Source organism: Podarcis gaigeae (assembly GCF_964106915.1).
Source record: "Podarcis gaigeae genome assembly, chromosome: 2".
NCBI lineage: Eukaryota > Metazoa > Chordata > Lepidosauria > Squamata > Lacertidae > Podarcis > Podarcis gaigeae.
In genome coordinates, this window is record NC_139679.1 from 93,581,038 (window position 1) to 93,597,936 (window position 16,899).

Sequence of the window (16,899 nt, forward strand, 5' to 3'; positions counted from 1 at the left end):
ACCTCACTGCAGCAATGGCCACATTCCCTTCTGGGGCGCATACCAGTGATGGGTGGGTGGAACTTGTAGATGTGGTCAGAACAATAAATGTGTCTCCTACACACAGTTGCACACCTTTCTCTATCTATCCTCCATTCAGGCAGTCAGAAAGCATTTATCAGAGTTCAAGGAAACATTTGCTAGCCAGGCAAAAGCATCCAGGAGGGGCAGAGGTGGGTGTGGAATGAGAGCGCTGAGGTCAGAGTCGAGAGAACTGGAGGGCCACATTTGGCCCCTGGGCCTGAGCATCCCAACCCTGGCCTCACAGAGTGTTGGAGAGGATAATGAAATAGCTATTGAAGAAGCATGCTTCAGAAGCAACATAGGAAGTAATTGAACAATGTCACATTTAGGGTTTCTTCACTGTCCAACACCACCATCCCCAACACAAACACACTTGCCTTTTTGTGAGTTCCAGGAATTTAGTGGGCAAACTAGGGGAAGTGTCTCCAACGCGAAAAGCGTCCCGGTTGGGTTTCTGTCTGCGATGCAGTCTTGTAATGGCACAGAAGTAATACGGGGTGTGGGTGTGTAGCGAAGAACATTCCACAGACAGAAAAGAGTTAAGGGATTCCCTATGGGTTTGGTGGCTCAAAAGCACCACTTCTTTATATTTCTTTACAAAGGAAAAGGCCGCGCAGTGCAATGCCGAAACGTCCTCAAGCGCCCTTTGTCTTTTTCATTTCGCATCCCCCCGATTCCTATCGTAAGAGGGGAAGCGGGGATTGTCGTTTGGGAGCAATTTCTGCCAATGCTGTTGTGGAGCATTTCTGAGGAAGAAGCAGCAGCAAGGAAGGTGCAGCGCTCCCTCAGGTCGCTAGAAGCCGCTGCCGCCCCCGACGGATTCGCAGCTCCCCTTGAAAGGGCCGCCTCCCTCCCTCCCTCCTCGCGGCGCCTTCCCAGGCTCCTCTCCGGGTAAACAGAGATGGCCGCAGACGAAGGAGGCGGAGAACAGGATAACAACATGGGGAACCACTTGCAGCTCATTCCCGGTAATGGTCGCTCCCGGCGCACGGCGCGGGCGGGCCCCTCAAGGGTGGGCGGCGGGGGAGGCAGAAGGGCGTGCGAAGTCTCCCGAGATATTTGGGGGGCGGCGGCGCCTAGTGCGTGGCAAAAAGAAATGGGACGCTGCTGGGGGTGGGGGCAATAATACTCGGGCTTCCTGGAGGAGTGGGGTGAGGGGGCCGGGGGTTTGTGACAGTTGGGGGTGTGTGAAAAGGGGTTTGTGGGGACGAGAGGAAGGAAGTAGGGGAGTGGGTGTATCGGAAGCAAAGGAATTGGGAAGGGGGGGGCTCTTAAGGAAACCGCAGCGCTCGGGCTTTTAGAAACTGGAGTTGCTTTGGGAGAGGGCAAGGCATGGGTGAGAGCTGGCAGTTTCAGGAATTGGGGGAGGGAAAAGGTGTGGGGTGTATTGGGGGTGGGGTGGGGTGGGGAAGAGGTGGTGCCGAGACCCAGATAATATGGGGTGCTGGAGCCCTTGGCGTAGGCGGGGACAGGGACTGGGATGGGTGGCCTTTAGTTGGAAAAGTGGGGTGTGTCTGGAGTAGGGCAAGAGAGAAGCTGACACAATCCAAAGGCAAGGAAGGGTGAGACTGGGTTGGGAGGAATTAGCATCCCGCTGCCATCTGCCTGCATAAAGCTGGAGGAGCATCTGGAACCACTCCTGCCTGCTCCTTAAGCAACACAGCAAACAGGTGGACATATGTGTGGGTTTTTTATCGCAGGAGGATGCAAGGACTTTTCCAGTTAGGTTTCTGCCTCTCTCTGGTGCCACTAAAGACATAGGAGTTGTGCCAGGGAACCGAAGCTTCAATGCTTGGTTCCAAAGGTGAGTGCGAAGATGGAGATGGTGACCTGAAGGAACCGAAAGGGGAAAGTGCAAGTGTGGGAGCTGAGGCAAGGACCTGGGATGTTGTTGTGGATAGAAAGGGAAGGGTAGGGAATTGTGGCCTTGAAGAGAGTATTGGAGCCTGGAACTTGAGGTAGGACAGAGAACTGAAGTGTTAAGGGAGGGTAAGGGAAATCTTCCAGGGTCACAGATTAAGAAGAGTCTGGAGTAATAGTGAGGTATCCTATTTTAGCGAGGAAACAATAAAGGCAGGAAGATGGATAGGTATTTGTGACATTGGGTAGTGAGGGATCTGGCGTTTGGAATGGGGTCAGGTGGGAAATATTGTATCACTGGGGCAGAAAGAGAATATGCAACATGGTACTGGAAAGCTGGTGGAGGTGAGAACCAAGAACAAGAATAAGAATCAAAAGCAGCAGCCTGAGACATAGGCCATTAGGATTTAAGGAACTGGAACAAGGGGGGAAATGTGTAAGGGCTTGTGGTAAGTATTCACAAATATGCTGCTACTATATAAACAGTAGTAACAGTGCAGACTTGTAAAGTAGGAGTATTAAAATTTGCTTTTCTTTGTCAAACAGTAGTCAGCCAAATGTCCCCAAGTGATTGTGATATCTGTCCCCTGTGTGTCACCAAGGGTATATGGGCTAAGAAGTAAACCTTACACAATATTCATAGTGGAGCCCTAAGATAGTTGGATGGCGCCTTGTATGCCTACTTTTGGCAACTCATGCAGCCAAGCTGGTGCCAGACATACTGTTCTGCTTTCCCCCATCAGTGAGGCTGAGTAGGGGGTCGTGTCATTTGGGTAGCCCAGGACCTCCACACACACTTCCCAGGCTTGCGCTCCAGGGAAGTCACTTCTGCACTGCTATCACAACGATTTGTCTTCACACTTGGAGGCGCACTCCATTTTCTGCTGAAACAGATGGATGCCATTGATGTATCTCCAACAGGTCGGTCACTCTGAATTGTGAGGTGTTGTTTTAAGCTGCCATAACTAATCTCTGTGATGTTGTCTGTCAATGACCGAGAATCTAAATAGTCACAATATCCTGTGGCCAACCAGGACAGGATGCTGAAGTAAATGAACCTTTGTCACAACAGGATGGTTCTTAAATTTTAATGAGGGACCTAAATAATAATAATAATAATAATAATTATTATTATTATTATTATTATTATTATTATTATTATTATTATTATTTATACCCCACCCTCCCCAGCCAAGACCAGGCTCAGGGCAGCTAACAACCAATAATAAAAACAAGTTGATTGAAATACAACTTAAAAAAACAAGATTTAAATACAACATTAAAACAATTAAAACATTAAAATTAAAATGCAGCCTCATCACAGGAGGAGAAAGGAAAAAAGAAAGGTGGGGGAGGGAATCAAACTGATTCTAGATAAGCTCACAAAAGTTATCAGCCTGCTAAGAAGCTAGTGGCCTGCATTTTGACACATACAATGAAGGAGAAGTATTGTCCTATTAGTTGGGATTCAGCAGCCCAACCTCCCCACCCCCATTGCATTGAAATCTATTTGTTCTTTTGTTTTTGTGTCCAGTTTTGGGATAACCTCTTGGAACACTTTACATTTCCCCTTGAGTTTTCACCATCCTACATAAATTGGAATAACAAATCTTGGCTACCTCACTGCTCCCACTGAATTCAGATACTTTTGAAAAAGTTAAATAGCACTGATTGTAGTATTGTACAGAGCCTGGTGGTTTGCTAAGCGGCGGCAGCGAAGGAGTATTTCTTTTAATGAATGCAAGTACTCTTGGTACAGTCTTCATGTGACCATATTTTTTAATGTTTTAATATTTCAAAACGGCAGAATCTCTCTCCAGTTGGAAAATGCTCTCAAAAGAAAGGCTTTTGGTATAGGAAGAGAAACTGGATTGCTGTGTAGCATGGGGACTTTTGACATTGGAACAAAAAAACAATGTAGGCTTGTGTCTGAAGCAGCAAGACTATTTTGGAGAGAGGGAGATCTACAGCAGTAAGAAGCATGGTTACTCTCCTATTATTTCTGTAATAACTAGCACACAGTTTTATGTGAAGTTGAGGGAAAGGCCCCTGACAATGCTTTTTATGAGGTTAACGTTGTTTTCTCTAGGTAGTTCAGTAACTATTCCCATGTAATGGAAGCATCAGCAATGATAGTTTGCTTCAATGAATGTGTAGGAGATGGTGTGGGTATTCAGCTTCCAAAGAAAAAGAAGAGAAAATGTGTTTAGATTCAAAATGGCACAGATGGGCCTGGAAATCTTTGCAATTTGCCATGGTAAAGTGTCTTGGGCAGTAATGAATAAGTATTTGTGACACTGACTTAAGAGCCAACCCCAGAGCAGCCACCTTTTCTAGTTGGGCTTATCATGCATTATCAGGAATTTGCTTTGCTAAACGAGCAATTGTAACTACAGGGGGGAAGCCAACATAATTTATGCCAGTTTAAATTAAGCCAGCGGAAAGTATACCAGAGCCAAACTCCATCCAGGAGTGAGGCCACTGCTAGCTGAACCAGGCAAAGCCTAGCACAAAGAAAACAAACCTTTAAAGGAGAGTTTGTCACACAGCACCTTTTTCTGGTGTGAGTATTGCCGAGTTGCTAGGTCACGTAACTGAGCGGAACGGAGTTAGGCTCCAGCGTAAGTCTCCATCTTGCCAAGTCCTGCTGTATGCTCCTAGATTGTTCCTTTTGAAGGGCTTGCTCTGGCCTTGCCTGAGCAGGGATGAGGGATTTACACTAGCACATCTCTGGCTGTGTTGGAGATCCACCAGATCCTAACTCACTCATCCCAGCAGATTTTGGGTTTGGATTGGCTTCTTGCATATTACAGCTACATTCTACTTTTCAATATGGTTACATAGGTTCCCACTATCCAAACTCAGAGCAGGCACAGAGCTGCTTAGCTTTAGTATAATGGCAGACTGATGCGCTTGCTCTGGTTCTTCAGTTTGAGCACTGATAAACAGTGATTCTTTCTCCCTTCTCCCAGATCTGCTTGCAAGGTCATTTGGCAATTAATTGATGATTGTTTTGCTGTCGTGGCTATAGCTTCTTGAACAAGATGCTTAAGGGAGCAGACTAGTTAAATATGGATGGGATAGTGGCACAGGTGTTAGAGTCAATAAGGAGATCTTAGAAGGGCATCAGGAATGGGGGGGAAAGATTGATGATATATGCTAAGGAGTGGTTCACAATTGTTTTTTAAATTACTATTTATCATTTACAAAGCACCCAAAATGTTCTAGGTACTATACAGTGGTACCTCGGGTTACAAACATTTTGGGTTACAAACTTCACTAACCTAGAAGTAGTACCTCGGGTTGAGAACTTTGCCCCAGGATGAGAACGGAGGCCCTATTAGCGAAAGCATGCCTCAGGTTAAGAACGGTTTCGGGTTAAGAACAGACCTCCAGAACGAATTAAGTTCGTAACCTGAGGTACCACTGTACAGAGATTTAAGAACAAGAGTCCTGGCCTGTGGGCTTTCACTTTAATAGATTCAGTAAAAAAGGAATAGGGAGGGAAAGAGAAACAAGAAAATGAATACTGTATGCTGTTTCTTGAAGTTAAGTTACATAATTGTTCTTCTAGTGACCAGCTGAAATGGCTCCTGAGGAGATTGTTCTGTGATTAAAGAGAAAGTGTCATATGAGCAAAAGAGGTGCCATAAATTTGGCTGTGATGAATACAGGGTTTTCTGTAGTCAATATAAATTTTGATTCTGTTAAAAACAAAACCACAAACAACTAAAAGCCCAAATTGTTTAAAATATGTCTGTAGCAGGCCATATATATTTTATCTGAATAGCTTTCAGTTGGATGTGCTGTAGTGGTAAGAGAAGATAGCTTAGAGTAACAATTACTGGTTTACTTTGAGAAGACACCTTAGATCTGTGTTCCATTTACTAATCCTTTAAAATTATATGTGCACAATTTTGTGGTCATAAGACTGGTGGTTCTGTCACCCGAAGCAATTCAATTCAGGCAGCCTCTGTTAGGAGGGCACAGCTGAATTTCTGTGTGTTTCAAACTGAAAAATAAGAAAAGGGAAAAAATTCTGGCCACCTAATTGGAAAAAATAGACCATTATCTCTTTTCTTTTTGTGGAGATTAGTAGAAAACTACTCTTTGACACTCACACTCTGTCATCTGCAACAGTGATGGGGCTAGCTACTGACCATAGGCTGTTTGCTGTTTTGCAGGGCCTACCAGATTTCAGCTGAACACTGTACCCCATTTACCCCATTTGTACAATGTCATACCATGTAGAGGGGTGACAGCTGGGTCTTTTTGATGATGCCTCAATTATAAGCATCTGCTCATCTCAGACTTTATATTTTTCATTTTTGTTTAAGGGGTTTTTACTTCGCCACACGTTATTGATCATTAGCAGTAAAGTAAGCATTTCCATTTTTTTTTAAAAAAAATCAGGACAAGTCTAACTGCCTTCTGCTAAGTTTTTTGTTATGCATAATTAGTTATGAGGTGTCGAGCACAGTCAGATTCAATACATAGTTCACAATAAAATTATTTTCTTCACAGGTTTAGGTTACAAATCAAAACGATTCCTTGCTTATTAAGAACAGAATGATTCCTTACTATGTGTTAAAAACAAGTTAGCAATAGTAGTATATTATTCTGCTGAATGAGTCGCATTTCCTGAACAGCTTTCACTTGGAATATACTTCAGAGAGGAAATGACAAGGTGAGCAGCTGGGCATATTGGGATGGTTGCAAGAAAGTAAAGGTGAAAAGGAAATGAAGGGAGAAAACAGCATACTTTGCTTAGCCGTATGCAATAGGCTGGTTGCATGGATACTGTGGTAGGTGTTATCCTTAAAGAATGAAACTAAAAGAGGAAAGATTGTGACTAAACCTGTTTTTCCAGCTGTTTTCTTGTGATACGTTGGCTGCAAGATAATACGTAGAATTGATATTAATAAGACCTCTTAGTATTAGTCTAGTGTTCAGGGAGGAATGCTCAGTTTACATACTATTTGCATATGGAAAAATGGATTGCTTTTGCATAAAACCGTGGCAAGGAGTAAAGGCAACTTGGCTTTCTGTTCCGTATGTAATTTGACTTTATTCTCTGAACCATTTGTATTGAGCAAGTAGACTATTTTTGACTACTGGCACCCTTGGCATGGTGAACTTTGCTTTTCTCCTGCTCTCTGCTTATAGTGCAATTTAATTTGGAAGTTGGGTAACCATCTCTATAGATTTTGTTGCACTATCATCAGAGAGCAGGACGAAAGCAAACTTCACCATGCCATGGATGCCAGTAGCCAAGCAAAGTTTAATAGATAACATGGGAGATTCAGCCTTAGAGCAGATGATTTAATTAGAGCAGTAGTACCAGTGTTTTGGGATCTACTATCTGTGACCTGGGATCCACTTTGGGATCCACCTTAAGCCCAACCAGATGCAAGAGGTTGTTTAGCTGTTTTTCAATACAGTACATTTCTGTTCTTGCCTAAAACACACAAAAGAGTTTTAACAGTTTTGCTGGTTCTACCTGACTGTGCCCTTTCTGTAAAACTGTGACTTTCAAAAGTGTTAGACTCATAATTACTGTTCCCCAGTTATCCAAAGGAGAACTTCAGTATCACAAGACTATTAACAAATGAACTTCTTAATCCATATCCTGCAAAATATAAATGTTTCAAATATAAATAAAATATGTTGTTTTGCACAACAGCAAACCATACTGTACTGTGTTACCTGAAACATTAACAAATTGATCATGGCATAAGCCTCTGTGGTGAACTCTTATTTTTTGCTGCAACATTTAACACAGCTATCCCTCTGAAAATTATTTTGGATGTTTACCTTAATTTGATATATCTTAAAATATGTGTGTAATTTCACTTCCATCTTAAGATGATAGAAGGCAAGATGTGTGGTGTCTTCATCCATCTGTATTTTGTCTTGCATCTGAGAAAGATAGGCTAAAGTGATGGTTTTTTTCCATTGTGCCACTGCAGTAAGATGAGTCATCGCTCTTCACAGGCTTTAGGCTCTTTCAGCCAAAATGCAGCACAGTTAGGCTGCCACTTCTTTTTGTGTTAAAATAAGTGAAAATGAGAAACAGAAGAGTGCTTAACATGAGGTGGTCTTGAGAATGAAACACGACCTCATGCTAAAAGTAAATGGCAGCACATTTTAAAGGTTGCATTCACCATTTGATCAAGCTTCAAAGGAAAGCTTTACAATGGAATGTAGATAAAATTGCATTCTGCAAATGGGCCTTTAAAAATAATTATTGAAAGGTGACATAACCTGATAAACTATTTATGAAATGTGAAAGCTGGTGATGAGCTACTCTGTGTTCTAACAGAGTAGAGATGATGAGACCAGCATTTTAAGATTTCAAAAGCAATCTTAAGTATGTGACTATAGTTGCTTCTGCAACAGCAGTGCAGGCAAAGAAATGTCATTTTGACTGTCTTAAGATTTCAACACAGTAAATTTTAATTTACCTTGTGTGTTGAATGTATCATGGTATGCCAATACTGTTCATATTGATAAAATGATGTAGGAGTGTCATGGCAAGGTAGAATCATTCATCATCCTCGTGGTCTAGATCAAGGTTAGGTAATGTGGTGTCCTTCATACATTGTTGGACTTCCTGCATCACCTATAGTCAGGGATGATAGGAGTTGCAATCCAGCATTATCCGGACATTACCATATTGACTCCCCTTGATCCTAGGCATCTCTTGGAGTTTGGGGGCTGAGCTGTGCTCACCATGGTGACTTGTAGCTTGACCTACATTCTGGAGAGCAATGATTGCTGTTTCAAAGGGGTGAACGGACCTACACTTTATGATGTGGCTTTCTACAGCTTAGTCAAAAAATGCTGCCCATGTTTTATGATGCACTCCTACTGCTCCACACTGTGTTTCACTCTCCATCTGGCCTTGTACTATTATGGACTGTAGTTTTTGTGAAATAATTTGCCTGTTCACCTAACAGCTGAGCAGCTGTGTATTTTTAAATGTAATTGTGCGGAGGGGTTGTTTCCTTCAGGTTAATTTGCCATAACCCAGGGGATTAGAATGGAGGTAGCAACATGAATCACAACTAAACAAGCCCTTCAAATTAAATTCTGGCCAAAGAAGAAAGATATTTTTTTTCCAGTTTGTCTTCCCATCATCTGATGTATGGTTGATAGGCAGAAAGGGATGTTGGAATGCCCTACCTAAGAAAGTGTGCTTGGCCCCATAGTTTAGTTTTTGTCTGAGGTTTTCTAAACTGTGTATGGAATCGCCATGAGTAGAGGAGGCTCCCTGCTCCAGATTTTTGCCATCAGATTAATTGAAGGTGGTAATGATGACACAGTGGAGAGGTTTGGCAGCACACCTGTGTCTCCATGTTTGCCTGTGAGTAGAACTAACACCAGAATTGGGTTAGAGAGCTAGTATGGAGAGGAAAAATGTTAATGCACCCTACTGATAAAGTTTAGAGGCTACAAATCAGGTGCAAAGATTACGGTTTACATTATCTATGGTATTGAGGGTATTCTGTTTGCTGGGGTTTTTTTGTTTGTTTTTTAAAGGGACATACAATTACAGGAAACACTGGGAAGGTTTGCTAAAGTGGCATTAGAATATTAAAGAAGCATGAAAAGATGCAAATCATCATAATAGATTTCTGCTCTACAGTAATTTGTGAATGGGTGTCAGTGCCTTGACTACTCAGCTAGAGCTAGCCCAAGACTGCTGACCAAACTAGATGTGCTTCTTATAATGCAGTTTGGCATTTCATATCTACGTTTTGTTTAACAAATAGGTCAACTGGATATTCTGATTGGACCATGATGATTAAATCCTCTCCAAACCACCGCCCACAGGCAATATTCTAAATCCTGTATGCCCCTTGTGCCAGCAACATGTTAAACAAAGAACAACCAAACAAAACTAAACTGCACAATAAAAGTCATGTCTAGTTTGGCCCAGAACATCTTTCCATATCCATCTTATTTGGCACTCTGATTTTTTTATCAGAATCTCAAAAAATAAACCTGCATGGTTAGCATTTTTCTAATGGAGGTACCATAAAAACTAAAGTGGTATGGTTAATAAAGTACCATTACAACAAATTGATTTTGAAAGTGAGATATTGCTGTGAGAAATGTCTAATTTGTTTTAGGAGTCCAGTTGCTACCCCTCCCAGTTTGGTGTCTCCTGCAAATTGGATGAGCATCCCCTCAATTCCTTCATCCAAATCATTTATAAAGACCTTGAATAACAGGCCTAGGAAACAACCCTAGGGCATTCCACTTGTCCGTTTTCTCCAGGATGATGAGAAACCATTAGTGATCACTCCTTGCGTTTGGTTAGTCAGCCAGCTACAACTCTACCTAACAGTATCCTCATCCAGCCCACATTTTACCACGTTCTCTGCAAGAATATCACTGGTGACTTTGTCACAAGCCTTTTGCATATTAGCCTTTTGAGTCTGTCATGCAGAGATCCATATTGTTTTTGTAGAGCTCAGTACATAGAGCTTCTGTTCTGTTTTGTGGGTTGGATGCAGACTTTTCTCTCACTGTTTGCTGAAGAAACCAGGATCCTATGGGCTTCCTGTGGATGGAGGAAGCTCAGTGATTTTCTCTAATCCTTTCTTCCCACCACTACCACTTGCCTCACTTCTGCAGAGGGTTGTCCAACCCTCTAGAACAGTTTGTGTGGGCACGGAGGGAAGAGGAACTTAAGGAACCATATATCCAGATGGCAAAGCATATATTTTATGTTCACAAGAAAGTATTATAGATCAATTCCTTGGCATTTTATTTAACAAAACTTGAAAAGACATTTATTTAAGTTGGACACTTGTTTCTAGGTAATGTAAATGATATTTGGCTAGTCCAAATAAGGCAACTGCTTATATTCTCCTCAAATAAATAATTTGTCACAGTACATCACAAGTGATGGACTTTCACCATCATTTTTTTGTACATATTTCCCTGATATCAACTATTTTAGGCAATTTAATGCTTGTGGTACTTTATTTTTTTGACAACTTGTTTTTTGTTTTTTTAAAAAAACTTTCTTGGACTTCTTAGCAGAGAGTGAGGAAGAAGATGACGTTGACATGGAAGTTGAAGATCAAGACAGCAAGGAGACTGAAAAGCCAAACATCATTAATTTTGATACTAGCCTGCCAACTTCACATGTGGTATGTGTGTCATAGTGTTGTTCTTGCTTCAGCATCTATATTCCATGTTGGAAATTTAGAGCCCCAGGGACTATGTATATGGAACCATCAAAAACCATCTTCCACTCCCAAAGAGATTTTACTTTTTCCTGTGACTTCCAATTTTATCTCATGGTAGTAGCAAGAAAGTGAACCTAAATCCAGTCATGTTCTCCTACTAGAGCAACGTTTTGCCTCATCCTATTATGGAAAAATATCTTCTTACAGGGCTGTGCACTCATTTCCAGTTAGCACTATAGTCACATTGCCTAGTTTGCAGGGGTTTAGTTCCAGTGGTTGCACGTAGCCAAAATTACCTTTTCCTTAGCCGGCAAGGGGAAGGTGACTTCCCTGTGTGTCCACTGCCTCTTCTTACTTCATATGCCAGCGACCACCAGGCAGAAGGGAGGAGAAGGAGGCAGACAGAGAGACACAAAGGCAGAAGAAAAAACCTGGAATGGATCTGGAACAGAGGTGCAGCCAAGCACGTATGATTGAAATTGCATATGTTAAATACGTAGAAATGAGGCTCAATTGTACTGCAAGCATGGGAAACACTAGTGGCTATTTTTGTTTTTCTTTTTTTTTTAATATAATTTTTATTAACTGGCCAATCAAATCACATTAATTCCAAATCACATTAATTCCAAATTATACAGCCAGATTTTTAAAATTTTTGTTGAGGGTACCCATACATCAAGCTCCGAAAGGGGTCCAAACATCACTCTTGCTGCTGCTTTGATTAAACAGTTCTGTCCAGATAGTCTTTTTGTTATTTTCTTCATCTTCTTGTTGTTATCATGTATTCCTTTCTTTGTGATCTCTGATAATCTTCACAAGCGGGTGAAAGACAAACATCTCCTGTGTGGGTTTTACACTCTCCAAGAGTCATATCACATAAAGGACAGATGCCATTTCCACACCTCCGTTAGAAACATTCCCACAGTCTGTCCGCTGATTCACAGGCTTGCCAAACTATATCTCAGAGGGCCCTGCCAGGTCAAGATAACGTTCCGATAACCATACATTCACATTCCAGTGACCCTGGTCCTCCTCCTTCTCGTCCTCCTTAGGCAAGCCTGTCTTCTCGAAACTCGATTTATAACTGCGTCATAAAATTTTCCTTCCATTCCCCTATGTTTCCACCAGTCCTCTCTTTAATCAGTAATTCATTCCCACACAGTTCTTTGTCTCCTGCTTGTGATTAATAATAGCAACAATTCTTCTCTCTGGAGAGGAGGGTTATTGGTACTCACATAAGGCAAAAAAAGAAAAGTTTTTTCCTCCTCCCCCCCTTTCCGTTTCACTCCAACATACCAATCTTCTAGTGATGATTCTTCACTTGATTTATTGTCCCGCCCGTCGCTCCGCTCCCAGAGATCCCATTATTCAGCAGTCTTTACTCCCGATCTTCACTTGATGTATGTGCATTAGCTTCTTTCCAATTATAAATTTCCAATTATATATTTCGAGCTAATGCGAACCAGTGCGCTGATTAGAGACAGCGTCAGGGAGAGCTAACCTCCCTTGAGGGCTTCGTGCCAAGTGTCCACACCCCCTTCTTTCAAATCCGAGGGTGAATTATGGACACAGCTGGCAAAGGCAGTCCCCCCCATTCCCTTGGGGGGGGGGGCAGGGAAGCTGCATACTCCCATCACAGCCTCTTAATTACCTCGTGTGGGTCGGAGAGATGTTATTGTCGGCCATCTTCCAATGCGCCCCCTGGTGGCCCCCCTATTTTTGTTTTTCTTAGGGTTCCGTAGATCTAGTCCATTCATCCCAAAGCTCTGTTGTCTTTAATTTTTGCGTTTATAAACTGTGAACGATTCCAAGAACCCTCCCACTGAATTGCGACTTCTAACTGCTTTTTATTTCTTATTTTGGAAAGTATTTAGGATCTGATATGGAAGAGTTTCATGGAAGGACTGTCCATGATGATGACAGTTGTCAGACTATTCCAGTCTTACCCCATCTGATGGTAATGTTGATTCCTGGACAAACACTGCCTCTTCAGCTCTTTAGCCCCCAAGAGGTTAGCATGGTGCGGAATTTAATACAGAAAGACAGAACGTTTGCTGTTCTTGCATACAGGTAAATTAGTAAATAGAGTTGCAGTGATGTGAAATTTATGCCATATCTGTAATGTAGAATGTTCTTGATGAAGAGGTAATTCTGAAACAAGCTTACAGTAGCTTTTCCTAATATGTTGGTTTTTCTTCTTCTTAGCAACGTACTTGAAAGAGAAGCACATTTTGGAACGACAGCAGAAATTTATGCCTATCGAGAAGCACAAGAGTATGGAATTGAAACAGTCAAAGTAAAAGCAGTGGGAAGGCAAAGGTTTAAGGTTCTTGAAATAAGGACTCAATCAGATGGGTAAGGAAATAAGGAATGTGGCAATGTTGAACAGGGGAGCCTGTTTATATTCGGCAAAATTTTACAATCTTGCCAGTCTTAAATTTTCTCAAAATTCTCTCTTCACAGTTTGGTGTTGCTTAAAGAAATAGGTGGGATGTCTAAGTAATGAGTAATAATACCTTTTGTGTGTACAGGTGTATGGTATGAAGCCACTTCTCTGCCATGTAAATATGATTTTGGCGGTGTCATATTGTGAACTAACCCAGGGTGTTTGATGGTGTGCTACATAAATGCGCACCTTTAAAATTATGGGTTATGTCTTTTTGAGGCAGTGCATTTATTCTCTTTAGCAGTTCTGAAAACTATCGCTGCTTTTGTGGCACAACTGATATTTATTACTCCTTTTGTCCCTCAGCATCACAGACCTAGCAGAGGATGAACAATAATAAAATATTTATGTTGAGTAGATAATGACTCCTTTACAGCAAACAGCATCATAAATAGCAATAGGCTACTTAGTGCAGAAGTAACATTTAAAACTGTCTTTAACTTTAAAAAAAACAAACTCCTAAATAAAGTTCTTCCAGTTCTAAGATTATTATTATTTAATTAAATTTCCATACCACCATTCTTATGAAGACCACAGGGCACTTTACAATATATATAAACCCAACAGTTTAAAAGGCCATAGATTGTTCAGTTAGCCAAAGGCCTGGGAGAAGAGGAATATTTTTGCCTGGCCAACTATGCAGAAGGTTGGGAAAGGGGGGCTGTTTCCTGTCCTTTGCTAGATGGGGGTTTCTGAGATTATTTTTAAAGACTTGTTTTCCTGCCAGGGGGCAGTGGGGTTGTCCTTCCATAACTTGCCACCCTAAGAGCCCTCAGCAACTTTTAAATTTGGGGGGTTTCATCTCAAAAAAAAACAAGAGCCTGGGTTCTCCCCCCCAAAAAAATCCCACTTTTTTTTTAACCTGGAAAAGTTTTGAGCCATAGTTGGCCACTGTTGGACTACCTTCTGAAAAGGAAGCATTAAGGAAAATATATGATTAAGGTCTCTGTCTGTTTTGCAGAAATCTGTGTGTATAGAAAGAAAATGATTTAAAGACATGTTTCCTTCGTAATAAATTCATAATCCTTACTTGGAATGTAGCAATTTGAACACAAGATGGCGGCACACATTAATGTCAGAAACTATATGTCTTACGGGAATATTCTTGAAGCAGGGTGGTATTCAAAGAGTAGACCCGTTGAAGTTAATGGGCGTGACTAACTTAGGTTCATTAATTACAGTGGGTCTACTCTGAGTTGGACTTAGTTGACTACATCTCTATAAGATCGTTCTCTTCTGTAGTGGTGGCATTGTTTTTGTAACCATTCTACCGCCAGTGTGGTGCAGTGGTTAAGAGCGGTAGTCTTGTAATCTGGGGAACCGGGTTCGCGCCTCCGCTCCTCCACATGCAGCTGCTGGGTGACCTTGGGCCAGTCACACTTCTCTGAAGTCTCTCAGCCCCACTCACCTCTCAGAGTGTTTGTTGTGGGGGAGGAAGGGAAAGGAGAATGTTAGCCGCTTTGAGACTCCTTGAAGGGGGGTGAAAGGCGGGATATCAAATCCAAACTCTTCTTCTTCTTCTACACTGGGAGAGAACAAAGGCACCTGGAAAAAAGAGGAATATTGAGGAATAAAATTCTTTGTCTAGACCTGTCTTATGTTTTACATGTTTTTCAACTAAAATTTTCGTTATCATTGGATATTATCTGTGGAATGTCAGCTGAATAACACATATCAGGAGGAGACAGGTTTCACGATGGCAGCAAGCTTTGCTTAAGACTTGGAACTTGTTTGGTTTTAATATCTTTGCCCATTTTAAAAGAACACGCTTATATTCAGAAGCACGTCTATTGACCCTTGGGGTTTAACTAGCATTGGGGAAAATCCAACCAAATAAGTATCCATTATAGGCTGCAAAAGTAAAATGTGGAACTGAGATTTTTAAAATCCATTAAAATTTATGGGAGTTGCTTCTCCCCCCCCCCCCCCGATGTCTTATTGATGTAGCTAAATAGCCAGACAGACGCAGTTTTCATACCTATGTGAAATCTCTTTATCAGAATACAACAGGCAAAGGTGCAAATCCTCCCTGAGCGAGTTCTGCCTTCAACTATGTCAGCAGTGCAGCTGGAGTCCTGCAGCAGATGCCACATATTTCCTTCTTCCAAGCCTGCAGCATGGCAGGATCAACATATACATCAATGGCGGCAGAAATATCAAAAGGTCAGAAGCTAATGGTATTTTTATTTTTTACGTTTTTGGTATGACATTTCAAAAATCAATATAAATTCCATCTGTGTGTCTCTCCTTTTAAAGAAAGACGTGTGAAATGGGACGGTGCCTGTCAACCCCCTGCTGCTGCAGATTATTTGTGTGACTTATCAGTTCACCACAATGGGCAGCTGCACATTTTATATTAGACAAGTTATAATTGGTTCCAATTATCTTTTGGCTACTCATTTGAAGAAAAGGTCTTTTTGTGTGTGTGTGAAAGTGGAGGGGGGAGACTAATTTGAGAGGCTTAAGTCAAAGTGTGTGTTAAGCCGTATGCTGTATGTGTCATGCCTTATGGAAATGGAACAGATTCTGACACATTGCATGTGTCTTCAGAGTAATAATGCAGGATTAAAACAAAAAAATTCCTTCCAGTAGCTCCTTAAAGACCAACTAAGTTAGTTCTTGGTATGAGCTTTCGTGTGCATGCACACTTCACCTTGACCTCCTGAACCATATTGTGTGCATGCACACGAAAGCTCATACCAAGAACTAACTTAGTTGGTCTTTAAGGTGCTACTGGAAGGATTTTTTTTGTTTTGACTATGGCAGACCAACACGGCTACCTATCTGTAAATGCAGGATTAGTTCCTGCTTTCTTTCCTATCTTATGTACATGGTACTTCAGTTTAAGAACAGCCCTGTTTACGAACTATTCGGTATACAAATTCTGCAAAACTGGTAGTGTCCCGGTTTTCAAACTTTACCTCAGTCTAAGAATGGAACCCGAACAGTGGAAGGGCACTGATGGCGGGAGGCCTCATTAGGGAAAGCGCACCTCGATTTAAGAATGGTTTCGGTTTAAGAACGGACTTCGGGAACGGATTAAGTTTGTAAACCAAGGTACCACTGTACTAATAGCAAACATATTCTCGAGGTGTGGATGCTTATGTTGCCAAAATAGGTAAAAAAGTAAAGGACCCCTGGACAGTTAAATCCAGTCAAAGGTGACTATGGGGTTGCGGCGCTCATCTGGCTTTCAGGCCAAGGGAGCCGGTGTTTGTCCAGACAGCTTTCTGGGTCATGTGGCCAGCATGACGAAACCACTTCTGGCGCACTAACTGCATGCTTGAGGAAGCCCCAAGGATTGGTGAAGTACAAAAATATTGTGGG

General features: G+C 41.8%; 1 protein-coding gene across 2 annotated transcripts in view; it reads left to right on the forward strand.

Moving 5' to 3' along the window:
- Window positions 1-755: 755 nt before the first annotated feature.
- The window catches only part of CRBN (cereblon), a 28,752-nt gene continuing 12,608 nt past the window's right edge, over window positions 756-16,899 (forward strand). The window contains exons 1-5 of one of the 2 annotated variants that reach the window (XM_083724797.1): window positions 756-1,031; window positions 10,975-11,087; window positions 12,994-13,196; window positions 13,332-13,481; window positions 15,573-15,735. In XM_083724797.1, coding sequence (XP_083580923.1) covers window positions 965-1,031; window positions 10,975-11,087; window positions 12,994-13,196; window positions 13,332-13,481; window positions 15,573-15,735 — 696 coding nt within the window. In that variant the 5' untranslated portion in view covers window positions 756-964. The remainder of the gene's footprint in view (window positions 1,032-10,974; window positions 11,088-12,993; window positions 13,197-13,331; window positions 13,482-15,572; window positions 15,736-16,899) is intronic. The other variant, XM_083724798.1, reaches the window with a different exon arrangement.